The 20,354-nt window shown below is 38.8% G+C and overlaps 1 protein-coding gene across 4 annotated transcripts in view; it reads right to left on the minus strand.

Annotated features, from left to right (window-relative positions):
• Window positions 1-20,354, minus strand: part of p4ha1b (prolyl 4-hydroxylase, alpha polypeptide I b) — a 100,544-nt gene that overhangs the window by 33,745 nt on the left and 46,445 nt on the right. For 3 of the 4 annotated variants that reach the window (XM_073025391.1, XM_073025392.1, XM_073025390.1), the window contains exons 5-9: window positions 12,584-12,721; window positions 7,601-7,840; window positions 7,300-7,502; window positions 5,149-5,325; window positions 3,459-3,529 (exon numbers count right to left, since the gene is read on the minus strand). In XM_073025391.1, the coding sequence (XP_072881492.1) occupies window positions 3,459-3,529; window positions 5,149-5,325; window positions 7,300-7,502; window positions 7,601-7,840; window positions 12,584-12,721 (829 nt within the window). Of the gene's footprint in view, window positions 1-3,008; window positions 3,080-3,458; window positions 3,530-5,148; window positions 5,326-7,299; window positions 7,503-7,600; window positions 7,841-12,583; window positions 12,722-20,354 lie in introns of all 4 variants that reach the window. The other variant, XM_073025393.1, reaches the window with a different exon arrangement.

Below are 20,354 nucleotides of genomic sequence, written 5' to 3' on the forward strand. Positions count from 1 at the left end.
GAAGATGGGCAAGTTAAGAAAAAATCTCCAGTTCATGATTTTTCTCCTTTTATTTCCCACAAGACACGTCCTAGAATACTGTGAAATGTGCTTTGCTGCACGTCAGCAATTTTGCTTTCTGCATATTTCTAACAATAAAAAAAACTTTCCTGAAGCTCAGAAAAACAGATGAGCACAAGGAATCTGGATTTTGTCCAAGTTTAAAGTGGTAATTATTCACTTTATTTCTCTCTCCACAGATACCACCTGATCTGCCAAGTAGTTTTTATTTGAAATTTCCAGCAACTGCGTTCCTCACTTCATTTGATATTTACAGAGATTGGACAGTCAAGTTAATCATTTGGGGTAAAAGGATCTGAGAGTCAGGAAAGAATGTCAGTTACTGTAATTGTAGTTCTACAAAGTCTAATAAAAGAAACAGGCCTGAACTTTATAAGGTCACCTGCAACACGTTATGTAACGAAATACAGTTATTGCTGAAATGTAGAACACTATTGCCACATGTACAAAGCAAGGGCCCATGAACCGCTCATCTGGAAATCCAGAGCACACATACAAAATGCAGCAACTCAGCAGGTTAGGTAGTACCTATGGAAAGAGTAAACAGTCGGGCCCTGACCCTTCATTAGGACTGGAAATGAAGGAGAAAGAAGTCTTAATACCCTTGCCAAGATAAGATTAGGGGACTGGAGTACAAGGAGGAAATGTGAAGATGGGGAGAGATGTAAGAATAGGAAATCATCTCAAATTTATTCTTTATTTCTGCTCCATTTCAAAGTAGTAGTTTTCAAATTCATGCACATGACTGCCTAATGAAAGTGACAAATTCCCACAGCCAACCTGTAATCACTCCCAAAAGTCTATGACATCCAACCAAAGAAAACCTGAAGAATCGCCACAATAAGCATTACTGGCTAACAAACAAATATGATAAAATATCAAATATATAGAGAAAAAAGTAACAAAATAAAACCATGAGTCCTGCAGAAACCAGATGATTTTCAGATCCTTTCAGAACAGTCATGAAGCTGCTACATAGCTGCATTAACACGGGGATCAAACCTGAAATCTAGTTTGTGCGGAGTTCTCCCTGTAACTGTATAGCTACATCTGAGTGCTCTGGTTTTCTCCTAAAAATGTGTGGGTTCGTAGGTTGCTTAACCATTGTAAACTGCACCTAGTGCTAAGATGAATGGTAGAATCTTTTGGGGAGTTACTGGGAGAATCGAATGCGATTAGAGTACAAATGGTATAAATGGATATTTGATGGTTGACACTGACTTGATGACTGCTTTGGGATCATCATGTTCCAATTTCTCAATGGATAGAACTCACGCTTGTCAGAAGGCTTTGGGTCACAACTACAGTATAGCAACTTGAGCACAAAGATCCAAGTTGACAATCCATTTCAGTGCTGAAGGGGTGCTGTCTTTCAGATCTATTGTCAAATAGAGGGTACATCTGCCCTCTCAGATGGACTTAGAATTCATCATGTGATGATTTGAGTTACAGTAGGATCGTCATGTAGACTTGCCCTGGCCAATAATTCATTCTCACCCAGCATCAAAATTGATTAGGTTGTATTATTTCAAGGAAGTTACTATGTGATAAGAGGCTACTGCATTCTTGAAGTGTTTGAGGATAAAAGGGACATATAAAGCTATGTACTGTACATACATTTTGTGTGTGTGTGTGTGTACACACACACACACACACACACACACACACACGCTAGATATGTACATTTAATCAGTCTATGTATAAAAGCTAATCTTATGTATTTCTGGATCCAGAGTAACAATTACTCATTCTCCTTTATCCATGTATACTGATGAATGACAATGGACAATCTTGAAGCTACCTCTCTCTTTCATTCTGTGTAATTTGCACTTGTGTTTAATTAGAGGATTGCATTTTGTAGGGAAGTGCTGCAATCCACTCCTCGCTTAATCTTTCTTGATAGTTTCATACTCCCAATTGTATTAACATTCTTGCACTCTTTTCGGTCCTACAGTGTTTTGTTTAAACTCAGAATGGCACAAAACTTTCCAAGTGTGATCTGGAGTTGTAGATAAAGTTGTCTTCTCTACTATACTTAAATTTATATTGAGCAGACCTCATCCAAGTTACTTAGACTGAATGTCACTGAAGTTTCATTCTGAAAACACACTAATGATCTTTCCCTGAGGTATTCAACCCCAGCAAATAACTTTACAAAGTCTTTACTACAATATTAGTGACCAAAGTAATTCAAATAACTAATTGTAAATACGCTGGTATTAATAAACCTAAACAGTGAAAAACACTGCCTTAGAAAAAATAAGAATTTTGGCCCCTCACTACACTGTGCCAAAAACCAACAATGTTGAGCTTAAGACGCACATTGTAGGGGGCAATATTACAGCAAGAAGTCTTGTTAATTTCGTAACAATGTACTGATATTGACTTTCAGCTACAATAAATAAATCCGTAACCCAAATCAGGTACTTACATTGGAAAATATCATATGTTAGAGAGTAAGCCAAGTTGCAACGGATGATACGAGTGCTCAGAAATGTATGACTTACACAGACACAGTTTACACATCTTCATTGCCATCTCACAAGTGACACCGTGAACAAAAATTTGGAAATATTTGTTTGGAAAAATATTCTCTGGGTTTATTTAAAGTTAGAAACTTGACAATGTATAACAATTTTTGCTTCCTTGTATTGATTTAAGTCTCATCAGATGTGAGCATTTAACATCTCTCCTCATCTAAAATCCTAATGCTAATGTGCTGCATGAGTTTTACTATTTGGGGATTTCAGGCACTGGATAATTGAATCTTCCATCATTTAGTAAATGTTAGTACAAAATCTCAATAGAAAGCACTGAGGGGTTGGTCAAAATAAAAACCCATCATAAACAGCAGGGCAATGAAGCTGCCCACACCTTCAACGCAGGTGGCAGTAGACCTTTCCCTTTGTCGATGCACTGTTCGAGAATACCTCATAACTTACCCTTACCTTTTAGAGACTCTGTAAGTTGCAACTGTCAACTGGCCAGTCAGAGGGTCATGCACTGTGGCACGCTTCAGCTACGAAAGAGAAAGGGCACATTTAATCCTGGAACAGCCAGATGACCACTCATTAGTGGAACTCTGGAAGCTTCCGATTGGTCAAGATGTGGGAAACTGAAGGGCAAGAACTGTGCTTGGGGCTGCTTTCCAATTCATTGTTTAAAATTTGGATAGGTTCCACACCAAGATGAGGCCAGGAAGGATGAATGACCTGATTAAGCTGCTTGCATACACTAGAACCCACAGGCTCTGACAGCATTTGATTGACGTGTTGACAATTCAGCCTTGCTCTCAGTCGTCATCTTTTTACCTGTTTCATGCCGATTTCCAAACATGCCTGGTCTGAACAAGATGCAGCAGCTTTGTTGTGAAGAGGAGCGCCACAGCTCTCGCTTACCTTTTGCTTATTCTGTAATGAGCTGTCTCCAGCACTCCAGTTATTGGGTTAGAAATGGTGGCTCGTCTCAGCTGTGAAGCCAACCAATCAGAAAAAACAGATTATTACCAGCTTGACTGGATGTAAACCAGGACCAATCAGAATCCTTCCAGTGGGGGGAGAAAAACTAAGCCCATCACCCTGGAATGGTCATTCTTGGGTCCTCTCCCCACAGACTTTGGCTTGTGTGCTGTTAACAGTAACAATCTTATCTTAATAAAGTTAAAATTCATAGACAGCCCATTTAAAGCATGGTTAACAATTTCAGATCACTTTCCAAACGTTAGTAACAACGGGATGAATTTTACAGTTTTACTATTAGTTTATCACAGAGGTCAATTATTTCCCAACAACACAACAAGTGCTATTTTAAATGGGGGTGAAAGCAATGCAAACGAAGGTGACATTAAAATTTCTTCTTCCATTAAGTAATTTCAAGATTACTTTTATGCCTTTTAGTTGCACAAATTCAATTCCACAGTTTTAATTCAGTACTTAATTGCTCTTGACTCATAATATATAATCATATTTATTTAAGTATTTATTGTCACTAAATCAGCAATTTCATTAGGAAACATTTTAACTGCATGGATACTAATGGGAAGTTAGAAAATCTGTTTTCCATCAATGGCTGTAATAGATTTAAAAAAAAATACTAATCACATATTTTTCAGAATCTGGCTTTTGTGGCAAGGCCTGCATTTAATGCCATCTTTAATTTCTCCCAAGGATGATATGGTGAGTCACCTTCTTAAACCATTGCCGTCCTTCTGGTTAAAAGGTACTCCCACATTATTCCATCAGTTACACAGGTTTCAAACACACTTCCTCCATATTATGTCACGTGTGCCCAAAGCACCTCACTCAAAAATCCAATACCAAATGTTAATGTCTGACATTTAGTACAATCATAGAACAGTACAGCACAGAAACAGGCCCTTTGGCCCATCTAGTCCGTGCCAAACTAATATCCTGCCCAGTCCCATTGACCTGCACCTGGACCGTAGCCCTCCATACCCCTCTTATCCATGTACCTATCCAAACTTCCCTTTAAGTGTTGAGATCAAATCTGCATCCCCCACTTTTTCTGGCAGCTCATTCCACATTCTCACCACCGTCTGAATGAAGAGGTTCCTCCTCATTTTCCCCTTAAACATTTCACCTCTCACCCTTAACCCATGACTCTAGTTATAGTCTCACCCAACCTTAGTGGAAAAAGCCTGCTTGCATTTACCCTGTCGACATTTGTTGAACATTAGTGGGCTGAATTTTAGATGAGCTGAAAAAAAATGTTTCAATTGTCTGTTACAGTTAAGCACTAACAATATCTAAAATATCTTCTGAAAATCAAAAGCACATTCTCCTTATTATAGATGGTCCCACTTATAATGAAATGCTGAGCAAGAAGGCAGCCCACTGATCTGTATCCAGGTCTTGATCTAAAGTTACTTTTATGCATTGTACGTATATGCATGAAAGTCTGCAACCAAGCTAATGTTACACTCTCAGATTTTCTCTGAAATGTGCCAAGCACTCAATTTAACCATTTCAAACAAGTTAACGGTTCTAAATGAAAGAGGTAACACAAAATATCTGTAACAGAGTTAGAACACTAAGGCACACGAATACCTTGGATGATGTGACATCTTACCCTTGGCTTTGCTAACTCTTTCACTCTTTCAATTTCCTCATCAGATATGATATCAACGTAACGGACAATTCGAGGTTTGTCCCACTCGTCCTGCTGTTTCACTGGTTTCAGAATGTACACTGGATTCCTGCCTGCATCTGTGTAACGGCAAAAGAGTTTTCTCTGCCTTCGTGGAGTCTGCACAGGAATATACAAATGGGTACTTATATAGAACTAAATCACGTATGAAATATCCCATCCACCCTGCTCACAGACTGCTTGTCCCACTCCCACCAAGGAGAAGGTTATGTAGCATCCATGCCAGGACCACTAGACTCAAAAGCAGTTACTTTCCCCAGGCTGTATGGCTGATCAACTCCTCCACCCACGAACCCACCCCTCCACACCCACAACCTTGACTTTATCATTTCCCGTCAGTCACTTTACATTCAGGGACTCCTGTACCTAGCGTCACTTTATGGACATACAATCTATATATACAAAGCTATCTAATGTATTTGTTTTTATTGTGTTCTTTATTATTGTTCTCTTTATCCTATTGTGTTGTTTTGTGCTGCATCGTATCCGGAGTGACAATTACTTCATTTTCCTTTGCGCTTGTGTAGTAGAAATGACATTAAGCAATTTTGAAAAGAATTCAAAATAAGACCAATTAACAAGCAGAAACTGAGAGATTATGCCAGCAGCCCACTGTAAAAAGACAATGATGATGTGATTAATGAAAGATAGCAGGACTAATTTAGTGAGGGAAAAAGTGCTTTGCAGTATATGGAAATAATTTGCATGCAAATCTACGAACAATTGAACAATCAATGCCATTCAGTGTCTTTGCCAAGAGGGGCAAATTGACTGTTCTAAAGCAAGAAAGTAGTAAGTTTTTATGGAGACTACATTAGTTTAGTAATTGCTAAAAAAAAATTGAAATATTGTTATATAGAAAGCAGATGTTACTAACAAACTGGAAGCCAGAGTTATCTTGGGTAGGAAAATACTGGATTTAGAACTTGCAAAGGAAACAGCAACCTAGCAACAATTTTCCACTAGCCAGAGAATCAATAATTTTTTAAAAACACGAATTAATGACAACTGGCTACAGCACAGAAGTGAAATGAGGGGAATTTTCTTTTCTTTAATAGAGTTTCTGAAAAGGGGGTGAGGAGCAGACTTGGTTGTAGTTGAAAGGCAAAAGAGTGAAGACACAAACTCATTTTGGGAATACAAATATTTCTTCTTGTAACTTACAGTATTTTATGTAGTGCACTGTACTGCGGTCAGTAAGCAACAAATTTCACTATGTATGAAGTGATAATAAACCTGATTCTGAGGGTAAGCAAAAGAGGAAGTTTGAGTGTAACTAACAGATATCACGAGCCAAACAACTGTGTTATGTCTGTCTGATTTCATAATTCTAAAATCAGTAATAACATTTAGCATGAAGTCATTTCACTGACCAATGTTACCTTAGTTAAATACAGAATTCCATTTTGTTTCTTTTATTAAGATCTCATTCCCCTCCACCCACTCCCACAGACTATTGGCATGAGCAGCTTTGCTATTAATTCCTTGTCACTTTGTCAGCAGCCTATCGAATTAGAAAAAACAATACAGCAAAAAAGCAAAAGCAGCAATGGAAAAACATGGTCAGTTTTTCCCCTTTCTCACTTGGCGACATTCAAAATTCTACCATATATATGTTGCACTTCAAAAATAATAAATAAAATAACAGATTTTCACAAGCTTGGGATGACCAAAAGTCTCAGGTACTTGACATCAAATGAAGTAACTCTTGAAATACAGTCACATGGCAGCCAACATGCAGAGAGTAAGCATTCGCAAACAACAATCCGATAAATAGATCATTTCCTCTGGTGGTGATGTTGGCCAAGGAACAAATATTAGCTGTCACCACACAAACTCACGATTTTTTTTGAGAACTGCTGTGAGCCATTTCACTTTTATGAATGACAGAACTGCTAGTCCCATTGATGTACTTAAATATACGTAGTGGGATTTGAAATCAGGTGACAGCAATTGATTTCTTGGATCTATCTCCTTACCTTATTCATTTTCTAAAATGTGACTTTAGTAGTAAAAGGCAAGTTATGAATCCCGAGCATCCAAAATTCCTCCTTGGTCAAATACTTTACCTACCAATTTGATACCTTCTCCTCGGCACAGCATTTCGTATTTCCGTCTCTCTGGCAGGTAATCCACTGGACGCCCTTTCTTGGTCTCCGAGATACTCCCTGCTTTGGATCCTTTAGACTCCTGGGATTCACCCAACTTCTTTTTCTGGTCAGCTATCATATATTCGAAATATCTCAAGTTTCCATTTGCTCGCTGGTGCTCTGGATCTACAACATCCAAGGTCAGTTTACAGATTTAATGGGTATCTTTTTTTGTACTGACATTTCAATTTAAAAACAGAAGAATGTCTTCTACACATCCTTACCCAGTTTCAACATCCTTTTTGTGAGCACCAATGCCTTGTCCGGGTCGCCCTGCTGATACACTGAATAGCTCAGATAGTCTAGTACAGTGATTTTGTCAATGGTGGATACCTCGCCAGCATCCAACTGCCTTAATGCCTGTTCCATCCACAGTTCAGTGTGGTAGTAATCTGCATCCGAGTAGGCTACTTTCCCCAGCTCAAAGCAGTCCTCCACTGACAGTGATGTTTTATGCTTCACACCTGGAGGGAAAAATGTCAGCAGAATCATGCCTTTGAATCTGGGTATTAAATTAACAGCATTTGCAATCTGTTCTCCAAATCAAATTTTAAATACTTGTTAAGTTTAAATCCCTCCATGACACAGTCGTCCTTTCATTAGTCACTAACCTTTCTGGCACACTCTCCAGTGGAGTGCCATTCAAAGTCCCTTTAGCCCCCTATGTTATTCAGATTTTTTTCTGAATCTCACCACTTTAAGATGCCAAGTAAAACCCAACACTTAAAGAAAGTGTAATACATACAAAATGCTGGAGGAACTCAGCAGGTCAAGGAACACCTGTGGAGAGGTACAAAGAGCTGAAGTTTTGGACTGAGACCTTAATCTCAAGGTTGTATAATTTATGCATTCTTTGATAACAAATGTACTTTGAAATCTGTGATGAAGGGTCTCCGCTCAAAACATTCCTTGTTCTCATTGCTACCATGAGGAAGGGGCCTCATAAGCTTGAAGGCACACACTGAACGATTCAGGAACAGCTTCTTTCCCTCTGCCACCTGATTTCTGAATGGATGATGAACCCATGAACACTCCCTCATTACTTTAAAAAAAAATTTTCAAACAACAATCAGATATATATGAGAAGAGATAATTACTGTAATTCACTTTTTTCTATTATGTATTTGATTGCACTGCTGCAAAAATAACAAATTTCATAACGTATGCCAGTGATATTAAACCCAATTCTGATTCTTTGTTCCTCTCCATGGATGTTGCCTGACCTGCTGAGTTCCTCCAGAATTCTGCATGTCCTACTCTGGACTTGGAGCATCTACAGAATCTCTTGTGTTTACTTAAAGAAAGCTTTTGGTTTTCCTTTCTTTCCCCAATTCCTTTTAGATAAATACTTTGGTTTGCTAGCTAAATTCATTCAGATTTCCATGACAAAGCTTAGGATTTCCTTTCTGTAAGGTCAGGACACTGAAACAACTGTTTTTCTCTCTGCAGATATCGATGCTCTGCTGTTAGGTGAACTCTAGTGTCTATTTCATCAGTTATTTGTATATTTTTTTCTGTTTGCTAATATCTGAATACATTTCCCCATGATTTTCAAATACTTTTATCCTTAATCATTTGAAAAACTATGCTAGTACACAAAAAATGTATGGTCTTATCCATCTCTCAATCACTAATCCTGCGATCCTGTGAAGAAAGCCTTTGGGCTATTTGACGATGTCTATCAAATAAAAACACTTACTTCTCTTGCCATCACCATGTGGAACAAAAATCCAGCCCATCTATGAACAACTTACGGTAATTATCAATACTGCTCTTCAGAGTCAGTCTGAATGTGCTCAAATCCAATCACAAACTAATGAGAGTTTTAAAAACCAAAAAAGGTTATTAACCATAGTTTCTGAATAACCAACTAATCAGGATGCTTGGAAATAGCACTCTTAAATGTTTTATATCACCTTCTAGATCAATACACAACAACTGAACTGGAACTTCTGACTAGTTATTTGCCAGCTGGTTATGTGGGAGCTGCAGCTCCATCGAACATCAAATTCTCTTCATTCCTTCAAACCCAAGAGTAGCCAAGAGTCAGGCCAAACAGATGATCCTACATTGAACTGGTCTCATTAGCAATCATGTGAGGTCACATGATCAGCTCTCTCGTGCTGATGTTAACACTGTCATTGAAACATAATGGTTTTTCATCTTCACACAACATCATCTATCAGCTGATTTCAGGTGTGTCATTTTGTGTAATAATTGTCCAAATTCTTCTGCTACATTGCAGTGGGTCAGGGGAACGGACAAGGAGGGCATTTATGAAGCAGTGTGTAAAATGGTTTCCACTTCCTGCACCTTGGTACTTTCAATACTTCAAAGGGAGACAGACATGAGGCAGAAATAAAATTGAAAGGAAGGTTCCTTTTAATGTTGCAAATATTTTAACCAAAAATATTGCCTCTAATTTGAAAGAGATCTTCAATGAAAGGTGGCTAGCACGATATTTGAAAATTATATTACCAGCAAAAAAGTATGCAAAAGTTTCTCTGCAAAAAAATCTCTGCCTGAAAAAGATTAGAATAGATAAGTCACCAGAGCTGGATAAGATATACTCCAGGTTGCTATGAGAAGCAAGGGTAAATGCCGGGACGTTGATAATGAAAATTGTATCTTCTCTGGCCACAGGATGGGAGGGTGTCAAATGTTGTTCCGTTGTTCAAGAAAGGTAATCTTGGGAATTATAGACTTGTGAGGCTAATAATAGTAGAGGGAAACTAATGGAGAGGGTTCTCAGGAGCTTGTCAGGGATAGTCAACCCAGTTTTGTGAAGGTCAGGTCATACCCCACAAATCCAATTAAGTTTTTTGAGTAGTGACGAAACAGACTGATGAAGGTAGAACAATACATGTAGTATATGGATTTTCGGAAGGTGTTTGATAAAGTTCCCTACAATAGGCTTGTCCAGAAGGTCATGAAGCATGGGATGCATGGAGACTTGGCTGCATGGATTCTGAATCAGCCTGCCCACAGAAGGAAGAACAGTAGTAGATGGAGCATACTCTGCTTGGACATTCATGACTGGTGGTGTTCTGTAGGGACCTCCCTGGGACTCATAGCCTTTGTGATTTTTGTAAATGACTTGGAGGAGGAAGCAGAGGAGTTGGTTAGTAAGTTTGCAGGTGACATGAAGGCTGGAGAAGTAGTGGAGTGTAGAAGGTTGCTGTAGGTTACAACAGAATATAGAATGGACAGGGAAGCAGCAGGAGAAATGTGAGGTGATATACTTTGGAAGATATTTGAACTTGAAGGTAGAGCACAAGATCAATGGCAGGATTTTTTGCAGTGTGGAGAAACAGAGGGATCCTGGAGTCCATGTCCATATCCCTCAAAGAAGCTGCACAGATTGATTACCAGAGGATGTCTGTTTAAGGTGAATGGAGGAATGTTTATGATGAAAGAAGGAATGTTTAAGGAAAATGTCAGAGGTAGAGTTTTTTTTTTAAAAACAGAAAGAGTGGAATGTACTGCCTGGGGTGGTGGGGGTGGTGCCTGATACAATATGAGCATATATTAAAAAATACTTCTGGTAGGCACATGAATTTTAAAAAAAATAGAGGTTGGCTGTGTGAGAGGGAAGGGTTAGATTGACTATCAAGTATATTTCGATACGTTATCAGAACATTATAGGCTGAAGTGACTGTACTGTGTTATACTGTTCTATCTCTTGGTTAACACTTTATTTCTCACAGTGGAGTGAGTCCCATGAAATATCAAACAGAAGCAAGAGGTTCTGTGCTGAGAGAGGAGATTGACATCCAGTTGCAGAAAGAATATCTGCTTACGTATTTTGTTACCCAAAGTAAATTTGACCATATTACTGCGAAATAAAATTGACCATCTATGTCAGATTGATTTTCTGAAAACCAGCACTCCCAGAAAAGTGGACAGTCCTTGAAATTATCTACCTTTAGGTCTTAGATTTCATTTATTAAACATGTTTTCCATCCTTGCCCTCTGGTTTTCCAGTTAGATGGGAGGGGGAAAGCAAATATTCAGGAAGGTATGAGTGGGCAGAGGTGGCTCAGCCACCACTTCCCCGAAAAGGCACTGTGCTCTCCCAACTGCATTCCAACTTGATAACTTATGATGTACTTAATAAATAAAATACTCCAATAGTTTAAATAGAAGACAACTGTTCCATGCTTCATTTGGGAGTAAGCAATGTGAGTAACTGGGCAACACAGCTGCACAGTTTAATTGCCTTAAGTGCAGTAATTAGAGTTATTATAGCAAAAACAACCATAATATTGACACAGCAATGTGAGATGCTAACACAGCTTTCCTGACAGCTGAAACATACAGAAAGCATTACAGTAAATTGCTGATACAGAAAGAATTTTCTTTGGCGTTATCCTACCTTGATCACAATACATCAATAAATTAACCTTGAATGATTTATGTAATTGTTTAATTTTAATGTCCCAATTGACTTATTTTGAAAGAGATATCAGGAGCATAGAGGGTGCTGTAGAGTTTTATGGATGATATTTGGAATGAATGGTTTCAGGTCAGATTTTTCTTTAAACTGGCTCCCTTCTTTAGGACTGAGGCGGCCATAATATCACTAACAGAAAATTCAAAGCAAGAGTAACTAACCATTGGAATCTTAAATTAAATCAGGACACAATTTATTTTAGTTGGCTGATGCAGCATTAACAATCAAGGTAAAATTCCAAAGATTCATCATGCTTGAAGACATTTAAAATTTGATTTTTTTTTTAAATAATGAGTTTCCCATCCAAAAAGCATCTACCACAACCAGTCGTCAATAAAGAGGCATAGACTATGACTAGGAGATAACAGTTTCCAGCAATGCGGCAAGAGGCTCTCCTTCCTAGCAAGTGGATTGGCATCTTTACAAGGTTGACAATTCAACTTATGGTAAGGAAACTCACTGATCTAATTACTTACCAATTAACTACCAGCAATATCTTATGTTTTGCAATTAAACACTATTCATTAGGTAACCAGAATATCTACCACAACTGCTTAAGTATAGTTTTATGCAGTCATTAATTTGACAGTATTTTAATTGGACCTAATTCAATCATCTTCACACACAGAATTGAACAACAACAGATGTTCCCTGCTATAACTCTTAACAAATAAAGCAAAAGCACTTTGGTCCTATTGTTCCCCAAGCCAGTGGCACTATCAATTTACTGTACAAACTCCTCTGGAGCACATACCAGGCAAGTTGCCTTGAGAGATGGTGTCTGCGTCTAGATTGTATGTGTCTTGGAGACGTATGAGGGCCTTGGCTGCTCCAGTCTGGTCTTCATCATTCGGGAAGTGCTGTCTCTGAATAGTGAGGTTAGAAATGAATCCTGCAAAGATACCAGAATCAGTGCATCAAATACAAAGTTAAAGACCTTGTTCAAACTTTCCAAAAGATGAAGTAGCTTCAACAACAAATGCTGTGCTTCAGTGAAGTGAAGCAGGATAGCTGTCCAACTATGCGGGGAATAAGCTTACTTGTTAAGACTTTCCATATTCCTTCACCCTCCAGTTCTAGTTTACACCAGCTGCTTTTCCAATCATGAAAAGACATTCTCTGTTGAGAACTTGCTTCACTTGACTGAGTCTACATGTAGCTGAGGTGCAAATTCCCTTATTCTTTGTTTCACATTTCTTCCCTTAAACTTTGCTTCTCTAGTAACACACATCAGGTTTGTGAATCCTCACAAAGGACCACCTTCCTAGCTCCAGTGCCTTCTAATCTTGGATACTCTCGCTGGTGAGGCAGCCTGGGAAACCTCCAGAGGTGTTTTCAACTATGTGGCAGAAGTTCTATAAAAGGTGCTGCTCATCGTCTTCCACACGCCTGTCTGACCCAACAAAATTAATAGCCTTAATCAGCAGAGGGCTTCAAAAAGGTTTACCTTCTACTAAAGTACCATTGTAGGAAACATTTCATATTTAAAACATGGTTTTCACACAACTATCTGTGAGATGACAGATTCCTATATCTATTTCAAGTTATATTCCACTGAAGGTTACTAAAACAATTTAAGGTCTAGGGATTTTCCTTGGAGGCTACAAGAGAACTGCATGAAAACATTTTAATTTTACATGGAATCTCTATGCAGAATGGGTTATAATTCATATTTCCTATTCTGTGATGATAAAGAATATGAGGAGTTAAATAAAACTAAAAATGTTGGAAATACTCAAATCAGGCAAAATTGGGGAGAAAGGAACAGTAACTAAATTTTCAAATTGATGACTTTTCATCAGATTGGAGAAAAGTTAAAAATTAGACATTTTCAGCTGTAGAAATGAGAGCATAGACAGTGCAAAGGCAACGTCAGTGATAGGCTGAACATCAAGGGGCTGAATGATGGGAGGTTTAGTGGGGCTGAAAGATGGTGGTGAAAGCTAATTAAATGGAGGTGTAAAGCAGAAAAATCAATGAAAATAGAAAGGAAAGGGGAAAAATATACTTAAGTAGATAAAATCTTGCAGATGCCAGAAATTTGAGATAAAACAAAAAAGGTAGAATTAGTTAGTAAGTCAAGAACCACCTGTAGAGAGAAAACGGCTTTCCAGTCTGAATATTTCCAGCTTTCCGTTTTATTTCAGATTTCCAAACTCAGCAAGAGTTTGGCATCTTTTAGTTCTAGCCTTTCTTTTTCCTTCTCTTTGCTGTCATTACTTCTTTGTTCTCATTAATTACCTTCTATTTATATCTCCTACAGACAGATCAGTGAAGATTAACATTCACCACAAACTCTGAGCATCTGCAACGTTCCCTGGGCATTAGCATCTCCACAGATATTTCCTTTGCATTCTCTACAACTTAAAGGTTTGACTTCTAACTTCTCAGCTCTGATGAGAGCTCATCAATCTGAAATTGTACTGCTACTTGGAGTCAAAATGTCTGTAATCTTTACTATCAGCTATTACTTTTAATATGTCATTTCTAGCAGCATTAGGTGTATTTTTGGTTACTATAAACTACAAGAAATAAGATCATAATTACTATTATTAATTTAAGAAAAATTAAGCATTTTCTGACTACATTGGATGATTCATCCAATTTCCACATAGGGCTGCATGGTTCACAATTTTAATTCTTTCGCTAATATGATGCCAGCTCACTGTGGATGCAAGAACATTACAGACTAAGTTATAAATCAAAATTAAACCACATCGGATTTAGACTTATTCATCTGAAATTAATCATGCTTACATTCACAGAAGGCAGTAATCTTTAGATAGGGAAGGTTGGAACATAATGCTAACTATATTTAGCAGCCAAGATTGCTCAACGCCTGCCAATCTAAATTTCTTTTCTTTTAAATGACATCACTTTCAAAGCTCAAAAACAAAAAATGAGTGCTCAGATACATTTGATTAACAAATCAGAGCAAAATGGTCAGACATTAAGTTTTCTTTTGTAAAGCATACTACGAGGGGTGATTGATAAGTTTGTGGCCCAAGGTAGGAGGAGTCAATTTTAGAAAACCTAGCACATTTATTTTTCAACATAGTCCTCTCCTACATTTACACACTTAGTCCAGTGGTCGTGGAGCATACGGATCTTGGACCTCCAGAAAGTGTCCACGAATGGGTGATTGATAAATTTGTGGCCTAAGGTAGAAGGAGATGAGTTATTAACTTCAAACTTTCTGCATAATCACTCAAAGAGTTGACCTGCATGTGCATGTAACGAGACCTGTATAACTCATCTCCTTCTACCTTAGGCCACAAACTTATCAATCTCCCATCTGTGGACACTTTCCAAAGGTCCAAGATCTGTATACTCCACGACTGCTGGAATAAGTGTGTAAATGTAGGAGGGGACTATGTTGAATAATAAATGTGCTAGGTTTTCTAAAATCGACTCCTCCTACCTTCTGCCACAAACTTATCAATCACCCTTCGTATTTCTTCATGCTAGACTCTTGATCCAGTTTACAGTATGAACTGGCCTACCAGCTTTTGCTGTGTAACCTCTTCATCTGCCAAATTAAGTAGTTTATTGAGAAGTCCAAGATAGTAAAAAAAACTGTTGGCTACTGCACAGCTGAGTTTGGACTGCTCCGCCCACATTTAGAGACTCCAGTTTTAGGAGTAACTACTTCAATATGAAATCCAGGAGTTTAACTGGAAATTTTTTTACTGGATGAAGTGCAGATGTGAACTTGAAGAGGGAAATGATGGCATATCACAGCCAGAAACACAAACAGGCTGCAACTTCCTTAAAAGTTTTTCTTTTGCACAGTATTTAGGATGAATGCTTTTACAGAACTCAGACAAGACTTGATTCGGGCAAATGGCAATCCTTCAAACGTAATCATAGAACACTAGAGTATAATAAAGGCTCTTTAGTCATTATGTTGTACCAATCTATATTATAAATCTGCTCCATGATCAATCTAACCCTTCCCTCCTAACGCAACTGATAACCTAACTTTTTTTTACATCCATGTGCCTATTTATGTGTCCCTACTGTATCAGCTTCTACCACCACCCCCAGCAGGTGTTCCAGGCACCCACCACTCTGTGTAATAAATCTACTTTTGACATTTTTCCTAAACATCCCTCCACTCGCATAAATGGATGTCCTCTGCCACTGGCCACTGCTGTCCACTCTATCTATGCCTCTCAATCTTATACATTTCTATCATCCTTCTTCACTCCAAGGAGAAAAGTCCTAACTTGCTCAACTTTCATTAAGCACCTCCCCTATCCCAACCACCCCAAGGTACATTTCCCCCTTTATGCCTGAGCAGTCCTACCCTCACTCTAGTCATTTCCTGTTCTTCATGTACACGTAGTTTCTCACATCGTCTAATCATCTCCCTGTCAATGGTTATACTAAAGATCAGGGAGTTGTGGTCACCACCTGTGAAATGTTCTTTGCCTAGTACTAAAATCATGATAAATAACTAAAATGAAACCCTGGATTCATTCCAGTCAGGAAATACTGACAGAACTTGGAGCTATTCATCACAAAATAAACCTTAAGTAGCTTGGATAGTTTTGTTTGTAAGTACCTCTGAGCATTAAGCTTTCATCAATGAACTTTGCACTCATAAAGGAAACAAGTCCATCGATGGGCAAGTCAGTTACAATGATCACACGGCTACCGGAACTGCTGGCAAGTAAACGGCAATACATCAATCAAGAGCATGCATCTCCCTCCCCAACCAAAGTAACAAGCTACTCTTTTTTAAAAAAATCAAATAAAAATTTTCAAAGGAAACAGAAGGCAAACATCTGGCAATGAATGATGCTGGATGCAACAGTGTTAATAGTCACGCTGTGATGTTGCAAGCTGCAACTGTTGGTGATCTTTCAATTATCAATGCCAGCGCCTCATGACGAGGGATCAAATATCTCCAAAAAAAACAAAAACAAAGAATATAATTTAAATAACCAGAAAGGATTCAGACCATTTTCAAAATGTTACTTACAAATGCCAAGAATGTCCTGAAAACAAAATACAGGGAGTTTAGGAAGGAAGCTGAGAAGCAGGACCTCAAGTGTGGTGACCTCAAGAGTGCTGCCTGTGCCATGTGGCAGTGAGGAAAGGAATAGAATGAGGTGGCAGATAAATGAGTGGCCTATGAATTGGAGCAGGGGTCAGGGATTCAGATTTCTGGATAATTTGGGCCTCTTCTGGCACAGATGTGGCCTGTAAAAAAGGGACGGGTTGCACCTGAATCCGAGGGGGACCAATATTCTTGCGGGCAGTTTATTAGAGCTGTTGGGAGTGGTTTAAACTAATATGGCAGGGGGATGGGAATCAGCATGATAGAGCTGAGAATGAGTCAGCAGGTTTACAAATAGATGATGGGTGTAACATGAATGTAAGGAAGAACAAGCCAATGACTGGGTACAATTGCAGAGCAAATTGTACCACAAAGGGAAAATTCAAAAGGATGAAGAATGCTGTATTTAAATGCATGCAGTATTTGGAATAAGGTAGATGAACTCATGGCGCAATTAGAGATTAGTTGGTATGACATTGTGGTCATTGAGTCGTGGCAGAAAGAAGGCAGAATAGTCAGGAGTTTAACATGAAAGGATATACCTTGTATCAAAAGGACCTGCAGGAAGGCAGAAGCAGTGGTGTTTCTCTGTTGGTGAAAGATGGAATTACATCTTTAGAAAGAGGTGACACAGGGTCAGAGAATATTGAATCTTTGAGGGTGGAATTAAGAAACTGCAAGGTTTAAATAGTAGCCAAAATGTGGGATTGAGATTGCAAAGGGAGCTGAAAGAGGCATGTAATAAGGATAACGTCACAATTGGAATGGGGACTTCAATAAGCAAGGGGATTGGGAAAATCAGATTGGTCTCAGATTGCAAGAGAGGTAATTTGTTGAATGCCTAGAAGATGGCTTTTTAGAGCAATTTGTGCTTGAGCCGATTCAGGGAAAGGTTATTTTAAGATTGGATGTTGTGCAATAATCCAGATCTTAATAGGGAACTTAATGTAAAGGAACCCTTAGGAGGGTGTGATCATATGATGGAATTCACACTGCAACTTGAGAGGGAGAAGCACATCATATGTATTAGCATCGCAATGAAATAAAGGGAATTACAGAGGCATGACAGAGGAGTTTTCCCAGGTGGATTGGAGGGGAATACTGGTGGGGTGACGGCAGAGCACAGATGGCTCAACCTTCTGGGAATAGCTCACAAGGCAGAGGATAGATATTTCTGACAGAAAAAGTTATTCTCAAATGGCAGGGGTTGACAACCATGGCTGACAAGGGAAGTTAAGGACTGCATAAAAGCCAATGAAAGGGCATATAAGGTAGCAAAAGTGAGTGGGAAGTTGTGAGATTGGGAAGCTTTTAAAATCCAACAAAAGGCAACTAAAAACGCTATAGGGAGGGAAAAGATGAAACATGAGGGCAAACTAGACTATAGCAGAATATTAAAAGTATTTGCAGTTATATAAGGACTAAAAGGGAAGTGAGAGTTGATATTGGACCACTGGAAAATAGTGCCTGCGGTCCGTGAGTATCAGGGAGCAGGAGTGAGTGCCGTTGCTATTAAAAAAGTACTAGACAAACTCAAAGGTCTGAAGGTGGATAAGTCACCTGGACCACGTAGAATACATCCCAGAGTTTTAAGAGAGATTGCTGAAGAGATAATGGATGCATTGGTCATGATCTTTCAAGAATCACTTGATTCTGGCATGATCCCAGAGAAGTGGAAGATTGCAAATGTCACTTTGGAGGAAGGCAAAAGAAAGGAAATTATAGGCCAATTAGCCTAACCTCAGTGGTTGGGAAAGTGTTGGAGTCCATTATGAAGGACAAGGCTTCTGGGTACTTGGAGACTGATGATAAAATAAGTCAAAGTCAATATGGTTTCTGTAAAGGGAAATCTTGCCTGACAAATCTGTTAGGGTACTTCGAGGAAGTAACAAGCAGCGTGGACAAAGGAGAGGCAGTGGATGTCATTTACTTGGATTTTCAGAAAGCATTTGATAAGATTCCACACATGAGGCTGCTTAACAAGATAAAATGCTATGGTATTACAGGAAAGATACTGGCATGGATAGAGGAATGGCTGACAGGCAGGAGACAGTGAGTGAGAATAAAGTGGGGCTTTTCTGGTTGGCTTCCAGTAACTAGTGGTGTTCCTCAAGAATCAGTATTGGGACCACTACTTTTCACACTGCTTGTCAATGATTTAGATAACGGAATTGATGGCATTGTGGGAAAGTTTGTGGATGATATGAAGATAGGTGAAGGGGTAGGTAGTGCTGAGGAAGCAATGCGATTACAGCAGGACTTAGACAAACTGGCAGAATGGGTAAAAAAAAGTGGCAAATGGAATACAATGTATGATAACGCATTCTTGGTAAAAGGAACAACAGTGCGGACTATTACCTAAATAGGTAAAAGGTTCAAGCATCAGAGGAGCAGAGGGACTTCAGAGAGGGACTTCAAAGGTTAATTTACAGGTTGAGTCTGGTAAAGAAGACAAATGCAATGTTGGCATAAACTTCAAGGGGAATACAAAAGCAAGGAGATAATGCTGAGGCTTTACAAGATACTAGTCAGGCCACATTTGGAGTATTGTCAACAGTTTTGGGTCCCATATCTCAGAAATGATGTGTTGTCATTGGAGAGTCCAGAGGAGGTTGACAAGGATGATTCTGGGAATCATAAGGAGCATCTGGCAGCTTTGGGCCTGTATCACTGAAATTCAGAAGAATGTGGGGTGATCTCATTGAAACCTACAGAATGTTGAAAGGACTGGATAGGGTGGATGAGGAGAGGATGTTTCCAACCATGGGAGTATCCAAAACTAGAGGACACATTCAAATTGAGGGGTAACCTTTTAGAACAGAAGTAAGGAGGGATTATTTTAGCCAGACAGTAGGGAATCTGTGGAATACTCTGCGACAGACTGCAATGGAGGCCAAGTCCATGGGTATATTAAAGGCTAATTGTTTCCTGATTGGTCGGGGCATCACAGGATATGGTGAGAAGGCAGGTGTATGGGGGTTGAGTGGGATCCAGGATCAGCCATGATAGAATGACGGAGCAGACACAATGAGCTGAATGGCCTAATTCTGCTCCTATATCTTATAGAAAGGAGAGAAAAGGCATTTAGAAAAAAAAATTAAACAATGAATGCTTTACCCCAAGACAACAGAGACGTTGCTTTTCACATGTTTGTAATCCTAGACTAGATATTGGCATCACGTTTCTCTAACCTGAATGGCTGGAACGAAAGGTCCCAATCTTAAAGTCAGAATTCACCCGTTTAGGACCGAAATGATATCTCTTCACCCAAAGGGTAGTGAATCTTTGGAATTTCTACTCAATAGAGTTGTGGAGGTTCATTTGCCAATTATATTAAAAATTGAGATCAGAAGGTTTTAGGTTATTAATGGAAAAAGAAATTCATAGTTATTGCAGAGATGTGATACTTAAAGAGATTAGCCATTATATTAATGAATGACAAAAGAGACAGGTGTGGCAA

The sequence above is a fragment of the Hemitrygon akajei genome, chromosome 21, assembly GCF_048418815.1.
Source record: "Hemitrygon akajei chromosome 21, sHemAka1.3, whole genome shotgun sequence".
Lineage (NCBI taxonomy): Eukaryota > Metazoa > Chordata > Chondrichthyes > Myliobatiformes > Dasyatidae > Hemitrygon > Hemitrygon akajei.